This window comes from Medicago sativa, chromosome 3 (assembly GCF_051527215.1).
Source record: "Medicago sativa cultivar Bolivia chromosome 3, Bolivia_mono, whole genome shotgun sequence".
NCBI classification, from domain to species: domain Eukaryota; kingdom Viridiplantae; phylum Streptophyta; class Magnoliopsida; order Fabales; family Fabaceae; genus Medicago; species Medicago sativa.
The window spans coordinates 11,373,877-11,394,162 of NC_140751.1; the positions used below are offsets into that span (position 1 = coordinate 11,373,877).

Genomic DNA, 20,286 nt, shown 5'->3' on the forward strand with positions numbered 1-20,286 from the left:
ATAACAAAATAGAAAAATGTAATTAAGATTTTATAGTAAACAAAATCAAACACAGCTGCGTAATAAACAAAAACAATACATTGAAATTTTATACCTCCAAAGCTGCTTATAATCACAAAAGTTATGCTGCTACTTGTGCTAAAAAAGTCACAACATTATGTGATAACAAGGTTGGTGTCGTCCAAAAAATACATTCCTATCCCACTTCTAAATTATATTCATAAGGCAACAACACTACACAATAAAATAGATATGTTAGGATTTCAACATGAGTAAATATTATCAGATTAAAAGAAGGTTAATGATATACCTATAACAAAAAGTTGTTATGCCAAGCCAAAAAATCAAAAGCTGCAAAAAAAAGAGAGTATTAGACAATATTGAACAAAAACTAAATTGCTTCAAACCGTAAAAAAGATTAACATAAAAATATGTAAACTTACATCCAAATTCATCATACACAGCCAGGTGGCTGTGATGATGAGCTACCGGCAGCAGCTGCATTTTGAGATCCTTCTCCAACAGACATTTTTTGAAACTCTGCACATATTCAAGAATACAATTTTTCAGAATCATTTAAATTTATTATATGGCTGTTGTTTAGCAATAATAAAAATATTTCACCTGCTATAATGTCTTCAGAAAGCTCAGTCTCCTCCATAAGTTGCAAGTCTTTGAAGTAAGTGAACGACGGTTTCAACCAATTTTGGGTACAGATTAATGCCTCTGCCATTTCTTCCTTTAGAGAGGTCCTGTAGGTTTCTATGACTCTCCCCCCTGTGCTGAAAGCACTTTCTGAAGCAACTGTAGACACCGGTATGGCCAAAATATCCTTTGCCATGGTAGATAAAATGGGGTATTGACTTGAATTATTTTTCCACCACACAAGAATGTCAAAATCTTCAGTACGCTTGACACACTTGCTGTTGATATACCCATCAAGCTCATTCTGTAGGTCAATTGAGTTTTGCTCCTCCAAGTGTTGGTCAAAAGCATTTGCCCTTGCCATAGCCGAAGGGCGCCGGGCAGCAACAGCTGTACTGGTTTCAACATGGGTAATTGTTTCTCCACCACTAGCAAGTGGTTGTGCATTGTTGACAGTTTGGTTATGGGCTTTCTTATACCAAAAGTAGAGTTTATCTAGATTCTCCCTAATAGATTTAACCAACTCTTTGGCAAACACAGGTCTATCATAATACATGTCATTATTAAAAACCCACTCAATATATCTCAACTTGTATCGCGGGTCAAAGATGGTGCCAAAATACAAAAGATTGTTCATGTTAGCAATGTTCTCCCAATATTTGTTGTACTTAGCCATCATTTCCATACCCACACTTGCAAAAATCGAGTTTAAGTCCATAGTGGCACGCTTCAGCTCAGCATAAATTGAGGAAATTTGGTGAAAGGCTGTATGTATACTCACATGTTGGGAGGTTGAAAACAATTTTGTTGCCTCATAAAACAACTCCAAAAAAACACAAAAAGCCCTTGCATTCTCCCAATCATCACTCGTTGGTGGACCAGCAGGTCCAAAGTATTCCCTATAACTAGGATCTTCGTCTTCAAGCTTTTCAAAAGCTACTTGAAAAGGTACAGCACTACTTAGCATAAACAATGTTGCGTTCCAACGAGTTGAAACATCAAGAGACACTAGTTTTTTAGATGTTATTCCAGCAAATTCGATACACTCTTTGAACTTGGCAGCCCTTTGAGGAGAAGATTTTACAAACCTAACAGCGTCTCTGACACTAGTAACGGAAGTATGTTTTTCTTTCAAACCATCCAAAACCACCAAGTTCAAGATGTGTGAACAACACCGCATATGGAAATAAGACCCATCCCCCATCAGCCCATTCATTGTTTTAATCTTTTTTTTCAAATATGTCACGGCTACATCATTAGCTGATGCATTATCAACAGTTACAGAGGACACACATCTAATCCCCCAATCCCTTAACACCTCTTCAATCTTCCTACCTACAGTCTCACCCTTGTGGTTTGGGATTACAGCGAAGCTGATTATTCTTTTTTGATACTTCCAATCATTATCCACAAAATGTGCCGTAAGGGTCAAGTAGTTAAGGTTTTGAAGAGAAGACCAACAATCGGTAGTAAGTGCTACCCTATTGCAGTCAGATTTAAAGAAAGCTTTTAATTTTAGTTTTTCATCCAAGTACAACTGAAAACAATCCCTGGCAATTGTCCTCCTAGAAGGAATAATAAACAAAGGCTGCATCGTCTTACTGTAGTGTTTAAATCCTTCTCCCTCAACTGTCCTAAATGGCTTCTCATCTAAAACTATATAAACTGCCAAAGCCTTCCTACAAGCAAGCTGGTTAAATCTAGAGCTAACCTGAACCAAACTAGAACCCTCAACAGCTGGATATGAAAGAATGGTTTAGTTGGGACCATTTTTTAGAAGACATTGAAGGATATGACATTTATCCATATGTCTGTTCAAGTTTTTGGTACCATGAGTCTTAGGGTCACACAGGTATCTTTGATGACAATGTTTACAAGCAGCAGTTGGTTCGTCAACCTCACTATCAGGTAACATTATAAAGTGTTCCCAACAAGCCGCTCTTTTTCTAGGACCATTTGCATTAGGCTTTCTCTTTTTTGATGGTTGAGTATTAGTTAGTTCAGGTCCAGCAACCTGAGTTGATGGTGCTGCACCAGCTTCATTATTCATAGTTTGAGTTGATGCTGTTGCACCAACTTCATTATTTAAAAATTTATTAGGTGAGTATTAAATATTTAAGGGTGTAAAAGTCAGCAGCCATAGGCATTAAATATTTATTAGATTTAAAGTGTGTTTATTAATCATTTACCACAACTTTAGGACTGTAAAAGTCAGCAGCCATATGCATTAAAAGTCATGCATAAATTCAACAAAGTGTGCATAAAGACATGGATAAAATCAGCAAACATGAGCATAAAACACTCAACAGTCATAGGCACTAAAAATCAGTCATAAATTCAACAAAGTGTCGATCAAAGACATTAATAAACAAAGCAAACATGAGCATAAAAAACTCAGCAGACATAGGATTTAAAAGTCATGAATAAATTCAACTAAGTGTGCATAGAGACATGGATAAAGTCAACAAACATGAGCATAAACGACTCAGCAGCCATAGGCATTAAAAATCATGCATAAATTTAACAAAGTGTGCATCAAAGTCATGAATAAACTCAACAAGCATGAGCATCAACAATTCAGCAGTCATACAATATACACAAATGACAAGGCAACAAAATATACTTACAATGCTCTCCTTGCTCATTAACTCCTCCACTTGCTGCAGTCCTTGCACCTGGGCTTTGAATGCTATTAGCCTCTTGATTCATCTTTTCTAGACATAATATCAAAAGATAAGTTAGCGGTGAAGCAGGAGTTACTAAATATGACAATATGATTTGTTCATGCTTCCCTGTCAAAAACAATTATTTGTTCATATTTAGTCCGCGGCAATATTATATCAAATCTAATAAGATCTTAATATATTAATAATAATACCTATACATACAACAAGTTAAGAGAAACATATACAAATCTGAATCCATGAAAAATATTCTTTCAACTACGAAGAGATTGCTTGGCATTACTTTAATATATAAAAAGTAGATTAAGAGAACCACATCTTCACACATAAATGAAAGGAACTGTCAGTCTCAACTACTGATTATATAATATTTACTAAAATAAAAATATATTTAATTAAGCTTATGTTACAACTATAATTAAAAAAATGCTCTCAAAAAAAAACTATAATTAAAAAAGAGCTTATGTTACAACTGGTGTAGCAAAAGAGCTTATGCAACAACTGTTGACTTTTTTTACGCTGAAGAGTGAAGACAGATTTTTCTTGAGATCATTTCTCATATATAAAAATTGTTGTTTTGCAACTTGTAAAGGGCATATAACTACAACAAACTCAAAGATCTTACAACAAGATCATCCTAGTTGCAGGTCTTATAAAAGCATTGCCATAAATTTAAAAAACCAGCAGATGCATTCAGTATCTCAGTTCAAGCAAGATAGGTAAATGATTTTCAGCTCTTTTCATAATAATAACTACAAATAGAAGTTAGCATATTATGCACATCACCGTATTTCAAAAAATATACCAAAAGTCATGTAAGAATTAAACTGAAGGATAAAAAACAAGGGAAAACCGCAATCAACAACATAAAATAGGGTCAGCCAATTCTTGAAAACCAAGTTTTCAACGCACAATGGTCCACACAAACATAAAATTCAAAATATAATTTGTTCAGTTCCCAAACTCAACAGTGGTTCAAATAAAACTACGTTAAATTTCATTATAAATACGCCAATTGCATCAGCTCCTTAAACTTGAGAAGAATCACCAGACCGTAGAAACAATAAAAATACAAACATAAAATACAGCAGATCTTACCTTTAAATTTGAAGCATATGCAGAGCATGGATGTGAATCATGAAACAAAAACAAAAGTATTTGGTCAGAAACTCATAAACCGTAAATATAAATAAAAAATTACAAAGATTAAAAACATTAATATCTAACCTTTAGATATGAAGCATATGCAAGGCAGAGACGTGATTCATGAAACAAAAAATAAAAACAGTCACTAACACTCCTAAATCGAACAAAAATAAGAAAAAATGACAAACATTAAAAAGAGAAAATCTAACCTTTGATTTGAGCGTAGTAAACGACGGCGATTTAGGTTATACGGGGGTGTTAGTGACTGAGAGTGAGAGGGATTCAGGATCTACGGTGGTGTTAGCGATTTAGGGTTCTCAGGATCTGACTGAGAGTGATAGAGAAAGGCGTAAATCAACGGGAATCATGTTGGAAAGTGGTGATTCATGTTGGTAGGAGGATTTGATGGTGAGGTGGTGGTGGTTAGAAGCGGCGGCGGCGGCACTAGGGTTTGGAGAGGAAAGTGAAACGTGAGAAAGAGTGAGGTGAGGCGAGTGAGAAAATGAAATGAATCTCTCTTCAGATCTAGGGTTAGTGAGGTTGGTGAGATACAAAGATAAAACGACGTCGTTTTACTAATTTAATTCGGGCGGGTTCGGGTACCCGCGGGTGAAGGTCCATCACCCGCCTCAGCCCATGTATACCCTTCTGAACCCGCATTTATGACCCGTACGACCCGCGAACCCGCTTTAACCCACTCAGATCGGGTTTTTTTTTCGGTTTTTTTCGGGTTGGGTCGGGTCGCGGGTCCTTGTCCAGCCCTACCGGCGACATCGGAGTTCTATCGGTTTATTTATTTTCTTTACTTATATTGTTTATTCCTTTGATCATGTGTAGCTAATTTCCTTTGATTAGGTCTGAGATGATTTTAATTTGAGATGTTTGAACCATTGTATAAACTCTTTTCAATACAATTATAATTCTAGTTTTATTCAGAATTGTTTGCTCTTAATGCTTTTTGTATACTGATCACATATAAACTGAATTCAAATATCAATTGACTACTGACCCTAGCTATTGAATTGGATCTAATAATTCTGGTTAATCTAACGGGTCAGTCTAGAGATAGATGATTGTTAGGTTATGACATAAAAATTAACATTCATAAAGCCTTCAACGGTTACGAACTCACCTAAGGGATTAAGGTGTTGTAGCTTTAGGAGAGTGTTCTGAGTCAAGGGATTGATCAAAACTATTTTGTTAATTTGTCGTGAGTCTAAGAGAATAATTGTAGAGACTAGGTGCAATTTACCAAATAGCGATAATTAATTGATTCGAAAGACCTATCACTTTTTATCTCTATATTTTCCAAAACCATTTATTTCTATTTTTATTTGCTGTTGAACTCAATCAAATATATGCTCTACATACCCGCTATTTGTTAAATCCTTTATTTTAACGCTTTTGCCGAGTAGAAATTGAAACAGTCCCTGTGGATACGAACTTAAAAATTTTATTACTTCGATATATTTTTAGTACACTTGCTAAAAGTCTATCAAGTTTTTGGCGCCGTTGCCGGGGACTGTTGAATCATTTCAACTTGGTAATTTCGTTATTATTTAGGATTTTTGCCATCTATATTTTTGTTTATATATAAAAAAAATTGAAAAAAAATTATGATTTGATCCCTTCATGTTTATCTCATTGTACTTTGCTGCTAAAAAATTTATTCAAGTTTTGCAGCTATGATAGACAGGTTACGCCTTTATGACACAGAAGAGATTGTTACGTTGCAGTATGAAAAGTATTTGCTATCTGTGAAGATGAAACATTGCGACGATAAAATCTCGAGATTAAATGAGAGATGTGATCTTTACAAGGCAAGTCATCAGGTTAGTGATTTTGAAGGGAAGAAAGAGGCGATCAACATCAATTACAGTACTCAACTTCAAAATATATTAGATGATTTCTTGATGTCAAATAAAGTTCCATTTGATAAATTTGAAGTTCAGTGTGGTAATCTTGTTGAGAAAGCATATGAGTCTCAACAAAAGTTGGTTGAGATGGAGACTGAGTGTCAGGATACTGTGGTGGACTACAATCTAAAAGTGATAAGTGTTGGTCCCTACCTGAAGTCTCAACAAATGGGGTTTGAAGAACTCACTCATGTGCAAATGAATACATATCCTTCTCTAAGGTGGGAGAGCTTAAATTCCAAAGGAGTAACAGAGAGCGCATGGGAGTATCTGATTCTTTATGCAAAGTTCATGGAATTCCTGCCAAACAAGAGGAAGAAGAAGGGTGATATATTCTTTCTATCATTTTTGCCACCCTAACAGTGGTTGAAGCGTCAAGCTCAATGACGTAAAAGAAAGCGCTTGGTGGGAGGCCACCCATCCTTTTTTTAATGTTTTTTATTTTGTAGGTATTTTTATTTAGTAAAGAAAAAATGAAAAAAAAAATGAAAGAAAAAAAAAAAGCAAACAAAACAAAACAAAGTGAAAAGATGGACAAAAAAAAATCAGAGTCCACATCAGTTCTTATTTTTTTTCAATAACTTGTCTTTGTCAGATGTCAGTTGTGTCAGTTCTCAGTTTGATTCTCTTTAATTGTTTGCATGTTTATTATTAATGAATTTTCTTGTTTCTTGAAATTTTCCAGTTTGATAACTGTTTGTTTCACCAATGATAACATCAAAGTTCATATGGAGGTAGTGACTTGAATTTCAAAGGTGAAGTGTACGACATATGTGATAGGTAGTCACAACTCCCATAAATCTAATACTGTAAGGTTCATCGCCAAATTTTATTTTTCAATTTACTTATATAGAGTGTTCCATGCAACTGCATTTCTAGAACTTGCATTGTTTCTTTACTGTTGATTGATTTTTGTCATATACACATTGAGGCGAAAGTGATTGGTCATGTGAGCCTTTTGAGCCAATTTGCATTTTGAGCCAATTTACTGTTGTTGATTGATTCATTTGCTATGTCTAGCTAATTTCTTTGATTAGGTCTGAGATGATTTTAATTGGAGCTGTTTGAACCATGTGATTGTATGAACTCTTTTCAATACAATTATAATCCTAGTTTTATTCAGAATTGTTTGCTCTTAATGCTTTTTGTATACTGATCACATATAAACTGAATTCAAATATCAATTGACTACTGACCCTAGCTATTGAATTGGATCTAATAATTCTGGTTAATCTAACGGGTCAGTCTAGAGATAGATGATTGTTAGGTTATGACATAAAATTTAACGTTCATAAAGCCTTCAACGGTTACGAACTCACCTAAGGGATTAGGGTGTTGTAGCTTTAGAAGTGTGTTCTCAGTCAAGGGATTGATCAAAACTATTTTGTTAATTTGTCGTGAGTCTAGGAGAATAATTGTAGAGACTAGGTGCAATTTACCAAACAACGATAATTAATTCATTCGAAAGACCTGATCACTTTTTATGCCTATATTTTCCAAAACCATTTATTTTTATTTTTATTTGTTGAACTCAATAAAATATATGCTTTACATACCCGCTATTTGTTAAATCCTTTATTTTAACGCTTTTGGCGAGTAGAAATTGAAACAGTCCCTGTGGATACGAACTTATAAATTTTATTACTTCGATATATTTTTAGTACACTTGCTAAAAGATCTATCAAGTTTTTGGCGCCGTTGCCGGGGACTGTTGAATCATTTCAACTTGGTAATTTCTTTATTATTTAGGATTTCTGTCATTTATATTTTTGTATATAAAAAAACTGGAAAACAAATTAATTTTGATTTATGCTCTTCGTTTTCTTCTCATTTTACTGTGCTACTAAAAAGTTTATCCAAGTTGTGCAGCTATGATAGACAGGTTAGCAGACAGATTACGCCTTTATGACACTGAAGAGATTGTTACGTTGCAGTATGAAAAATATTTGCTATCTTTGAAGATAAAATATTTGGACAGTATAATCTCGCTATTAAATGAGAGATGTGGTCGTTATGAGGCAAATCAACCAGGTAGTAATTGTGAAGGGAAGAAAGAGGTGATCAACATCGATTACAATACTAAACTTCAAAATATTTTAGATGATTTCTTGGTGTCAGATCAAGTTTCATTTGAGAAGTTTGATGTTCGGTGTGGTAATCTTGTTGAGAAAGCAGATGAGTGTGAAAAGAAATCGGTTGAGATTGAGATGAAGCGACATGCCCTCTTAGTGCAAGCTGAACATTTGAAAAATAAAAGTAGTAACATAGAAGAAAAGACACGGGTGATGCGTGTCGATTTGTACCGTAAAATGGAGACTCAATCAATGAGGATGAAAGAAAACATTCATTTGCAAGAAAAGACTCATTCTTCTGTATGGTGGGAGGTCACGATGTCAAGAAGCCTATTGGTGGGTGCATGGGAACATCTACTTCTTTGTGATAAGTTCATAGAATTCCTACCAAACAAGAGGAATAAGAAGGATGCTATATTTTTTCTGTCATTTTTGCCACCCTAACAGTGGTTGGAGCGTCAAGCTCAATGACGTAAAAGAAAGCGCTTGGTGGGAGGCAACCCATCCTTTTTTTTTTAATGTTTTTTTTATTTTGCAGCTATTTTTATTTAGTAAAGAAAAAAAAGCAATAAAAAAAGTGAAAAGATGGACAAAAAAAAAAAGAAAAATCAGAGTCCACATCAGTTCTTATTTTTTCAATAACTTGTCTTTGTCAGATGTCAGTCGTGTCAGTTTGATTCCCTTTTTCAGTAACTTTAATTGTTTGCTTGTTTATTATTAATGAATTTTCTTGTTTCTTGACTTTTTACAGTTTAGTAACAAATGTTTGTTCAAGTCGTATTCCAAAAGTTCAAAAGGAGGAGTGACTTGATTTCAAAGGCGAAATGTACGGCAGTTAAAGATAGGTAGTCACAACTTCTAGATATCTAAACTGTAAGGATTCATGGCCAAATTTTCTTTTTCAATTTACTTATATAGAGTGTTCCATGCATTTACATTTCTAGAACTTGCGATTTTTCTCTACTGTTGATCGATCTTTGTCATTAGCACACTGAGGCAAAAGTGTTTGGTCCTGTGAGCCTTTTGAAGCCTACCCTGATTATAATTGTTATATTTTATCCTTTTCTTATCCACTTTGAGCCGGTAGGATTAGAACTTTTTGTTCGGTGACAAACTACATTACAAGCTTAGAGACTTTTAGGACTTGTCCCTTATTGTTTTTCTGAGTTAGGCATTGTAGAATGTTGCTAAAGATTAAGTTTGGGGTTGCTATTGGAATTTGCAACCAACTAAGTTTGGGGTGGGAGTACTAGAGAATAAGAGAACAAAGAATGAACTTTATCATGAAAAATACACACAAAAAAATGGTGTATCAAAAAAAATGAATGAAAATGAATGATGAAAAAGGGACAAAACATTGAAAATCCAAGTAACTTCAAACTCGATTGTCCCAACTGTTATATATATATTCTCTAGTACCTTTGTAATTGTTTTTCTATAAGGTGAATGAATGTTGGATTGAATTTTGTGCTTAACCTCCGTAGGAATGCCTAACTCAAATTTTGTGTAGCCTACTTATCCAAATTTAGGTTTGTGTGATGACAGTCAGTCATTCACTATTTTTAGAGTCTTTTTATGATATTTTTGAGTTCACAAGCAAGTTTAAGCAGCAAGAAAAACAAGAAAAGCAAGAAAAAACTGAAGAAACTGAAAAGAGGGCATCGTGTCACGATTACTGAAAAACGTGTCACGATTTGGAACATAGGATGAGGTTCATTCGACATTGGTTAAAACGTGTCACGATGGCAATTTTGTGACACGATTTTAGGAACATGTGGCAAGAGAAAATATGATCAAAAAGAGCAAAACAGGAGGTGTCAAGAAGTAATATTAATTAATGGGCTATGTTGGTCCTAGAGGAGAAAAACGTGATTAATTGGCAAGGAAGCTAGGTTAGATGAACCTATATAAAGGAGCAACAAGAGAGCTGCAAGTATTCACGCTTGTGACATCACGTTACGGCAAAGAGCATCACGTTTTTGGAAGGGAGAAGAAAAGCTTCACACATCACGGAAAATCCATGGAAGCACAGTGACGGCACAAGAAAAAGACAAAACAACAACACTATTTGAAAGGAGATTGAGGAGCTATGTCGGCAACGATGAAACTCTATCGGTTTATTTTCTTTACTATGTTGCTTATTCCTTTAATTATGTCTAACTAATTTCTAGAGATTAGGTCTGAGATGAATCCTTGTAACCCTAATTGAACCATGTTGCTGTGAAACTCTATTTATTATGAATGATAATCTAGTTTTTATTCAATTCAATTGATCTTAATGCTTTTTATATCCTGGTCAAATATAAACATGATTTAGTGAGAATGAATGACTACTGACCATAACTTTCTACTTATACCTAATTGAATTGTTCTAATAAACATGGTTAATCTAGGAATGGATAATCGTTCATTAGTGATAATAGGTTAACATACTTTAAACCTTCAAAGATTATTAGACCACCTAAGGAATTAGAGGTTGTAGTTTGAGAAGAGGGTCCTAACTCAAGGGATTGATTAGGACTATTTTGTTAACTATCGTGGAACTAGAAAATCATTAATAAGTATAGGTGCAGTATACCAATTAGGGGAACATAGATAATTCGAAAGACCTGATTTCATCTCTCTCCTTATCTTTTCCAAAACTATTTTATTTTCTGTTTATTTAAATTTATGCACACAAACCTACTGCCTCAGGCAATTATAAAATTTACACATCCTAGATATTAACCTTATTGCTGAATTGAGATTAACACAGTCCTCGTGGATACGAACTTTATTTTATTACTTCGATATATTTTTAGTACACTTGCTAAAATATCTATCAAGTTTTTGGCGCCGTTGCCGGGGACTGTTGAGTCATTTCAATTTGGCAATTTTGTTTTTTAATTAGGATTTCTGTCATTTATATTTTGAGTTCGTTATTATTTAGGATTTCTGTCATTTATATTTTTTGTTTATATATATAAAAAATATTATTTATGCTCTTCACTTCTATTTCTTTGTGCTTTGCTACTGAAGAGTTTATCCAAGTTTTGCAGCTATGATAGACAAGTTACTCCTCTATAACACAGAAGAGATTGCTAAGTTGCAGTATGAAAAATATATGCTATCTTTTAAGATCAGAATTTTGGACAACAAAAGCTCGAGTTGTGGTCATTATGAGGCGAATCAACCAGGTAGTGATTGTGAAGGGAAGAAAGAGGTGATCAACATCAATTACAATACTCAACTGCAAAATATTTTAGATGATTTCTTGGTGTCAAATCAAGTTTCATTTGAGAAGTTTGATGTTCAGTGTGGTGATCTTGTTGAGAAAGCACATGAGTCTCAAAGGAAGTTTGTTAAGATGGAGACTGAGTGTCACGAGGTTGTGTTGGAAGAAAATCCAAAAGTGAGGAGTGTAGATATTTTCTCAAAGTCTGAACCAACAGGGGTTAAGGAAATCACTCGTGTGCAAATGGATGCATGTCCTTCTCTAAGGTGAGAGAGCTTAAATTCCAAAGGTTTAACTGTGAGCGCATGGGAGCATCTACTTCTTTGTTACAAATTCATGGAATTCCTACCAAACAAGAGGAAGAAGAAGGATGATGTGTTCTTTCTGACATATTTGCCACCCTAACAGTGGTTGAAGCGTCAAGCTCAATGACGTAAAAGAAAGTGCTTGGTGGGAGGCAACCCATCCTTTTTATTATGTCTTTATTTTCAGTATTTTATTTTGTTGACTCAAACAATTTGTCTTTAATTTTCATTTTGGTTTAACTCTTGTACCCCCCGTTTTTGTAATTATTCCTGCACTTGTTTATTATTGATGAATTTGCTTGTTTAGTTGACTTTTTACAGTTTGATAACAAATGTTTGTTCAAGTGGTATTTCAAAAGTTCAAAAGGAGGAGTGACTTGGTTTTCAAAGGCGAAGTGTACGGCAGTAAAGATAGGTAGTCACAACTCCCAGAAATCTCAGCCATAAGGTTCATTGCCAAATTTTGTTTTCCAATTTACTTATATAGAGTGTTCCATGCATTTACATTTCTAGAACTTGCGATTTTTCTCTATTGTTGATTGATCTTTGTCATTAGCACACTGAGGCAAAAGTGCTTGGTCCTGTGAGCCTTTTGAGGCAAGTCATCAGGTTAGTGATTTTGAAGGGAAGAAAGAGGCGATCAACATCAATTACAGTACTCAACTTCAAAATATATTAGATGATTTCTTGATGTCAAATAAAGTTCCATTTGATAAATTTGAAGTTCAGTGTGGTAATCTTGTTGAGAAAGCATATGAGTCTCAACAAAAGTTGGTTGAGATGGAGACTGAGTGTCAGGATACTGTGGTGGACTACAATCTAAAAGTGATAAGTGTTGGTCCCTACCTGAAGTCTCAACAAATGGGGTTTGAAGAACTCACTCATGTGCAAATGAATACATATCCTTCTCTAAGGTGGGAGAGCTTAAATTCCAAAGGAGTAACAGAGAGCGCATGGGAGTATCTGATTCTTTATGCAAAGTTCATGGAATTCCTGCCAAACAAGAGGAAGAAGAAGGGTGATATATTCTTTCTATCATTTTTGCCACCCTAACAGTGGTTGAAGCGTCAAGCTCAATGACGTAAAAGAAAGCGCTTGGTGGGAGGCCACCCATCCTTTTTTTAATGTTTTTTATTTTGTAGGTATTTTTATTTAGTAAAGAAAAAATGAAAAAAAAAATGAAAGAAAAAAAAAAGCAAACAAAACAAAACAAAGTGAAAAGATGGACAAAAAAAAATCAGAGTCCACATCAGTTCTTATTTTTTTTCAATAACTTGTCTTTGTCAGATGTCAGTTGTGTCAGTTCTCAGTTTGATTCTCTTTAATTGTTTGCATGTTTATTATTAATGAATTTTCTTGTTTCTTGAAATTTTCCAGTTTGATAACTGTTTGTTTCACCAATGGTAACATCAAAGTTCATATGGAGGTAGTGACTTGAATTTCAAAGGTGAAGTGTACGACATATGTGATAGGTAGTCACAACTCCCATAAATCTAATACTGTAAGGTTCATCGCCAAATTTTATTTTTCAATTTACTTATATAGAGTGTTCCATGCAACTGCATTTCTAGAACTTGCATTGTTTCTTTACTGTTGATTGATTTTTGTCATATACACATTGAGGCGAAAGTGATTGGTCATGTGAGCCTTTTGAGCCAATTTGCATTTTGAGCCAATTTACTGTTGTTGATTGATTCATTTGCTATGTCTAGCTAATTTCTTTGATTAGGTCTGAGATGATTTTAATTGGAGCTGTTTGAACCATGTGATTGTATGAACTCTTTTCAATACAATTATAATCCTAGTTTTATTCAGAATTGTTTGCTCTTAATGCTTTTTGTATACTGATCACATATAAACTGAATTCAAATATCAATTGACTACTGACCCTAGCTATTGAATTGGATCTAATAATTCTGGTTAATCTAACGGGTCAGTCTAGAGATAGATGATTGTTAGGTTATGACATAAAATTTAACGTTCATAAAGCCTTCAACGGTTACGAACTCACCTAAGGGATTAGGGTGTTGTAGCTTTAGAAGTGTGTTCTCAGTCAAGGGATTGATCAAAACTATTTTGTTAATTTGTCGTGAGTCTAGGAGAATAATTGTAGAGACTAGGTGCAATTTACCAAACAACGATAATTAATTCATTCGAAAGACCTGATCACTTTTTATGCCTATATTTTCCAAAACCATTTATTTTTATTTTTATTTGTTGAACTCAATAAAATATATGCTTTACATACCCGCTATTTGTTAAATCCTTTATTTTAACGCTTTTGGCGAGTAGAAATTGAAACAGTCCCTGTGGATACGAACTTATAAATTTTATTACTTCGATATATTTTTAGTACACTTGCTAAAAGATCTATCAAGTTTTTGGCGCCGTTGCCGGGGACTGTTGAATCATTTCAACTTGGTAATTTCTTTATTATTTAGGATTTCTGTCATTTATATTTTTGTATATAAAAAAACTGGAAAAAAAAATTAATTTTGATTTATGCTCTTCGTTTTCTTCTCATTTTACTGTGCTACTAAAAAGTTTATCCAAGTTGTGCAGCTATGATAGACAGGTTAGCAGACAGATTACGCCTCTATGACACTGAAGAGATTGTTACGTTGCAGTATGAAAAATATTTGCTATCTTTGAAGATAAAATATTTGGACAGTATAATCTCGCTATTAAATGAGAGATGTGGTCGTTATGAGGCAAATCAACCAGGTAGTAATTGTGAAGGGAAGAAAGAGGTGATCAACATCGATTACAATACTAAACTTCAAAATATTTTAGATGATTTCTTGGTGTCAAATCAAGTTTCATTTGAGAAGTTTGATGTTCGGTGTGGTAATCTTGTTGAGAAAGCAGATGAGTGTGAAAAGAAATCGGTTGAGATTGAGATGAAGCGACATGCCCTCTTAGTGCAAGCTGAACATTTGAAAAATAAAAGTAGTAACATAGAAGAAAAGACACGGGTGATGCGTGTCGATTTGTACCGTAAAATGGAGACTCAATCAATGAGGATGAAAGAAAACATTCATTTGCAAGAAAAGACTCATTCTTCTGTATGGTGGGAGGTCACGATGTCAAGAAGCCTATTGGTGGGTGCATGGGAACATCTACTTCTTTGTGATAAGTTCATAGAATTCCTACCAAACAAGAGGAAGAAGAAGGATGCTATATTTTTTCTGTCATTTTTGCCACCCTAACAGTGGTTGGAGCGTCAAGCTCAATGACGTAAAAGAAAGCGTTTGGTGGGAGGCAACCCATCCTTTTTTTTTTAATGTTTTTTATTTTGCAGCTATTTTTATTTAGTAAAGAAAAAAAAGCAATAAAAAAAGTGAAAAGATGGACAAAAAAAAAGAAAAATCAGAGTCCACATCAGTTCTTATTTTTTCAATAACTTGTCTTTGTCAGATGTCAGTCGTGTCAGTTTGATTCCCTTTTTCAGTAACTTTAATTGTTTGCTTGTTTATTATTAATGAATTTTCTTGTTTCTTGACTTTTTACAGTTTAGTAACAAATGTTTGTTCAAGTCGTATTCCAAAAGTTCAAAAGGAGGAGTGACTTGATTTCAAAGGCGAAGTGTACGGCAGTTAAAGATAGGTAGTCACAACTTCTATATATCTAAACTGTAAGGATTCATGGCCAAATTTTCTTTTTCAATTTACTTATATAGAGTGTTCCATGCATTTACATTTCTAGAACTTGCGATTTTTCTCTACTGTTGATTGATCTTTGTCATTAGCACACTGAGGCAAAAGTGTTTGGTCCTGTGAGCCTTTTGAAGCCTACCCTGATTATAATTGTTATATTTTATCCTTTTCTTAGCCACTTTGAGCCGGTAGGATTAGAACTTTTTGTTCGGTGACAAACTACATTACAAGCTTAGAGACTTTTAGGACTTGTCCCTTATTGTTTTTCTGAGTTAGGCATTGTAGAATGTTGCTAAAGATTAAGTTTGGGGTTGCTATTGGAATGTTTAACCAACTAAGTTTGGGGTGGGGGTACTAGAGAATAAGAGAACAAAGAATGAACTTTATCATGAAAAATACACACAAAAAAATGGTGTATCAAAAAAAATGAATGAAAATGAATGATGAAAAAGGGACAAAACATTGAAAATCCAAGTAACTTCAAACTCGATTGTCCCAACTGTTATATATATATTCTCTAGTACCTTTGTAATTGTTTTTCTATAAGGTGAATGAATGTTGGATTGAATTTTGTGCTTAACCTCCGTAGGAATGCCTAACTCAAATTTTGTGTAGCCTACTTATCCAAATTTAGGTTTGTGTGATGACAGTCAGTCATTCACTATTTTTAGAGTCTTTTTATGATATTTTTGAGTTCACAAGCAAGTTTAAGCAGCAAGAAAAACAAGAAAAGCAAGAAAAAACTGAAGAAACTGAAAAGAGGGCATCGTGTCACGATTACTGAAAAACGTGTCACGATTTGGAACATAGGATGAGGTTCATTCGACATTGGTTAAAACGTGTCACGATGGCAATTTCGTGACACGATTTTAGGAACATGTGGCAAGAGAAAATATGATCAAAAAGAGCAAAACAGGAGGTGTCAAGAAGTAATATTAATTAATGGGCTATGTTGGTCCTAGAGGAGAAAAACGTGATTAATTGGCAAGGAAGCTAGGTTAGATGAACCTATATAAAGGAGCAACAAGAGAGCTGCAAGTATTCACGCTTGTGACATCACGTTACGGCAAAGAGCATCACGTTTTTGGAAGGGAGAAGAAAAGCTTCACACATCACGGAAAATCCATGGAAGCACAGTGACGGCACAAGAAAAAGACAAAACAACAACACTATTTGAAAGGAGATTGAGGAGCTATGTCGGCAACGATGAAACTCTATCGGTTTATTTTCTTTACTATGTTGCTTATTCCTTTAATTATGTCTAACTAATTTCTAGAGATTAGGTCTGAGATGAATCCTTGTAACCCTAATTGAACCATGTTGCTGTGAAACTCTATTTATTATGAATGATAATCTAGTTTTTATTCAATTCAATTGATCTTAATGCTTTTTATATCCTGGTCAAATATAAACATGATTTAGTGAGAATGAATGACTACTGACCATAACTTTCTACTTATACCTAATTGAATTGTTCTAATAAACATGGTTAATCTAGGAATGGATAATCGTTCATTAGTGATAATAGGTTAACGTACTTTAAACCTTCAAAGATTATTAGACCACCTAAGGAATTAGAGGTTGTAGTTTGAGAAGAGGGTCCTAACTCAAGGGATTGATTAGGACTATTTTGTTAACTATCGTGGAACTAGAAAATCATTAATAAGTATAGGTGCAGTATACCAATTAGGGGAACATAGATAATTCGAAAGACCTGATTTCATCTCTCTCCTTATCTTTTCCAAAACTATTTTATTTTCTGTTTATTTAAATTTATGCACACAAACCTACTGCCTCAGGCACTTATAAAATTTACACATCCTAGATATTAACCTTATTGCTGAATTGAGATTAACACAGTCCTCGTGGATACGAACTTTATTTTATTACTTCGATATATTTTTAGTACACTTGCTAAAATATCTATCAAGTTTTTGGCGCCGTTGCCGGGGACTGTTGAGTCATTTCAATTTGGCAATTTTGTTTTTTAATTAGGATTTCTGTCATTTATATTTTGAGTTCGTTATTATTTAGGATTTCTGTCATTTATATTTTTTGTTTATATATATAAAAAATATTATTTATGCTCTTCACTTCTATTTCTTTGTGCTTTGCTACTGAAGAGTTTATCCAAGTTTTGCAGCTATGATAGACAAGTTACTCCTCTATAACACAGAAGAGATTGCTAAGTTGCAGTATGAAAAATATATGCTATCTTTTAAGATCAGAATTTTGGATAACAAAAGCTCGAGTTGTGGTCATTATGAGGCGAATCAACCAGGTAGTGATTGTGAAGGGAAGAAAGAGGTGATCAACATCAATTACAATACTCAACTGCAAAATATTTTAGATGATTTCTTGGTGTCAAATCAAGTTTCATTTGAGAAGTTTGATGTTCAGTGTGGTGATCTTGTTGAGAAAGCACAAACAGTGAGGAGTGTAGATATTTTCTCAAAGTCTGAACCAACAGGGGTTAAGGAAATCACTCGTGTGCAAATGGATGCATGTCCTTCTCTAAGGTGAGAGAGCTTAAATTCCAAAGGTTTAACTGTGAGCGCATGGGAGCATCTACTTCTTTGTTACAAATTCATGGAATTCCTACCAAACAAGAGGAAGAAGAAGGATGATGTGTTCTTTCTGACATATTTGCCACCCTAACAGTGGTTGAAGCGTCAAGCTCAATGACGTAAAAGAAAGCGCTTGGTGGGAGGCAACCCATCCTTTTTATTATGTCTTTATTTTCAGTATTTTATTTTGTTGACTCAAACAATTTGTCTTTAATTTTCATTTTGGTTTAACTCTTGTACCCCCCGTTTTTGTAATTATTCCTGCACTTGTTTATTATTGATGAATTTGCTTGTTTAGTTGACTTTTTACAGTTTGATAACAAATGTTTGTTCAAGTGGTATTTCAAAAGTTCAAAAGGAGGAGTGACTTGGTTTTCAAAGGCGAAGTGTACGGCAGTAAAGATAGGTAGTCACAACTCCCAGAAATCTCAGCCATAAGGTTCATTGCCAAATTTTGTTTTCCAATTTACTTATATAGAGTGTTTCATGCATTTACATTTCTAGAACTTGCGATTTTTCTCTATTGTTGATTGATCTTTGTCATTAGCACACTGAGGCAAAAGTGCTTGGTCCTGTGAGCCTTTTGAAGCCTACCCTGATTTTAATTGTTATATTCTATCCTTTTCTTAACCAATTTGAGTCGGTAGGATTAGAACTTTTTGTTCGGTGACAAACTACATTACAAACTTAGAGACTTTTAGGATTTGTCCCATATTGTTTTTTCTGAGTTAGGCATTGTAGAATGTTGCTAAATAATTAAGTTTGAGGTTGCTATTGGAATTTGCAACCAACTAAGTTTGGGCCTAGAGAACAAAGAACATTATCATGAAAAATACACACAAAAATGGTGTATCAAAAAAAAAAGGAAGAAAAGAATAGAATAGAATGAAAAAGGGACAAAACATTGAAAATGCGAGTAACTTTAAACTCGATTGTCCCAATAGTTACAAGTGTTCTCTAGTACCTTTGCAAGAATTGTTGTTCCATAAGATGAATGAATGATGGATTGAATTTTGTGCTTAACTTCCGTAGGAATGCCTAACTCAAATTTTGTGTAGCCTACTTATCCAAATATTATCCCACCTTCACCTAAGCCCCGTTATAACCCTTAAAGACCTCAAAGTGTGCATTGACATTGATTTTGATTGACGTTTAGAAACTTTTCAAGCGTATGGTAATATGTAGATTGCATGTCGACTGTGTGTGAACCCTTTCGTATTTTTGCGTGGAGTTGTGAATTGGTGGATGCGTACAAGTCAAACTAGCTCATCTTTAGCTAGTAAGGTGTTGAACTTTTGGGTACTATCGCTTGATCAGGTAATTGTTATTTTATTGTCGATTGTCAATATTGCAAGTAGATTCCTTGAGGACAAGGAATGGTTCAAGTTTGGGGCTGTGATAACAGTCAATTATTTGCTATTTTTAGTGTCATTTTTATCACATTTTGGAGTTCACAAGCAAGATTAAGCAGCAAGAAAAGCAAGAAAAAACTGAAGAAACTGAAAAAGGGCATCGTGTCACGATTACTGAAAAACGTGTCACGATTTGGAGCTTTCAAGGAATATGCATTCGACATTGGCTAAAACGTGTCACGATGGCAATTTCGTAACACGATTTTAGGGACATGTGGCACAAGGAAAGAAATAAACTCAAGAGAAAATATGATCAAAGAGAGCAAAACAGGAGGTGTCAAGAAGCAATGGATTTAAGAATTTATATGGGCTTTTTGATCCAAGAAAAGAAAGAAAAAAAAATGTGATGCTTGGGGAGAATTTATATGTGCTTTGGATCAATTCATTCACGTTTGGTGCATCACGTTTTGGAACCAAGTGTAGCCGCACACATTACGAGACTAGGAGAAGAGGGCAAAACTTCAAATTCAACGCATGGACAAAGGAAACAAGACATATCAAGTTTAAGAGATTACCAATATCAAACCATTGTAATTTCTCTTTTATTTATATTTCTTAATTCTTTTTATTGTGTCTAACTAATTCTCCAGATTAGGTCTGAGATGATTCTTTGTAACCCTAATTGAATCATGTTACTGTGAAACTCTATTTATTGTGAATGATAATCTA

The 20,286-nt window shown here is 34.3% G+C and overlaps 2 protein-coding genes across 2 annotated transcripts; both read left to right on the forward strand.

The window, feature by feature from the left end:
• The first annotated feature begins 8,262 nt into the window (after positions 1 to 8,262).
• Positions 8,263 to 9,071, forward strand: LOC146935707 (uncharacterized). Its single transcript, XM_085749084.1, has one exon. The coding sequence runs from the start codon at positions 8,263 to 8,265 to the stop codon at positions 8,905 to 8,907; it is 645 nt and encodes a 214-aa protein (XP_085605210.1). The 3' UTR covers positions 8,908 to 9,071.
• Positions 9,072 to 14,289: 5,218 nt separating this feature from the next.
• On the forward strand, positions 14,290 to 15,246 carry LOC146935708 (uncharacterized). The gene has a single exon (XM_085750810.1). It carries the CDS (start codon positions 14,547 to 14,549, stop codon positions 15,189 to 15,191), a length of 645 nt encoding a protein of 214 aa, XP_085606936.1. The 5' UTR covers positions 14,290 to 14,546; the 3' UTR covers positions 15,192 to 15,246.
• Positions 15,247 to 20,286: the final 5,040 nt, after the last annotated feature.

Excerpts from the sequence above, each read along its gene's own strand:
- LOC146935708 (XM_085750810.1), top strand. The coding sequence starts at position 14,547 with ATGATAGACAGGTTAGCAGACAGATTACGCCTCTATGACACTGAAGAG.
- LOC146935707 (XM_085749084.1), top strand. The coding sequence starts at position 8,263 with ATGATAGACAGGTTAGCAGACAGATTACGCCTTTATGACACTGAAGAG.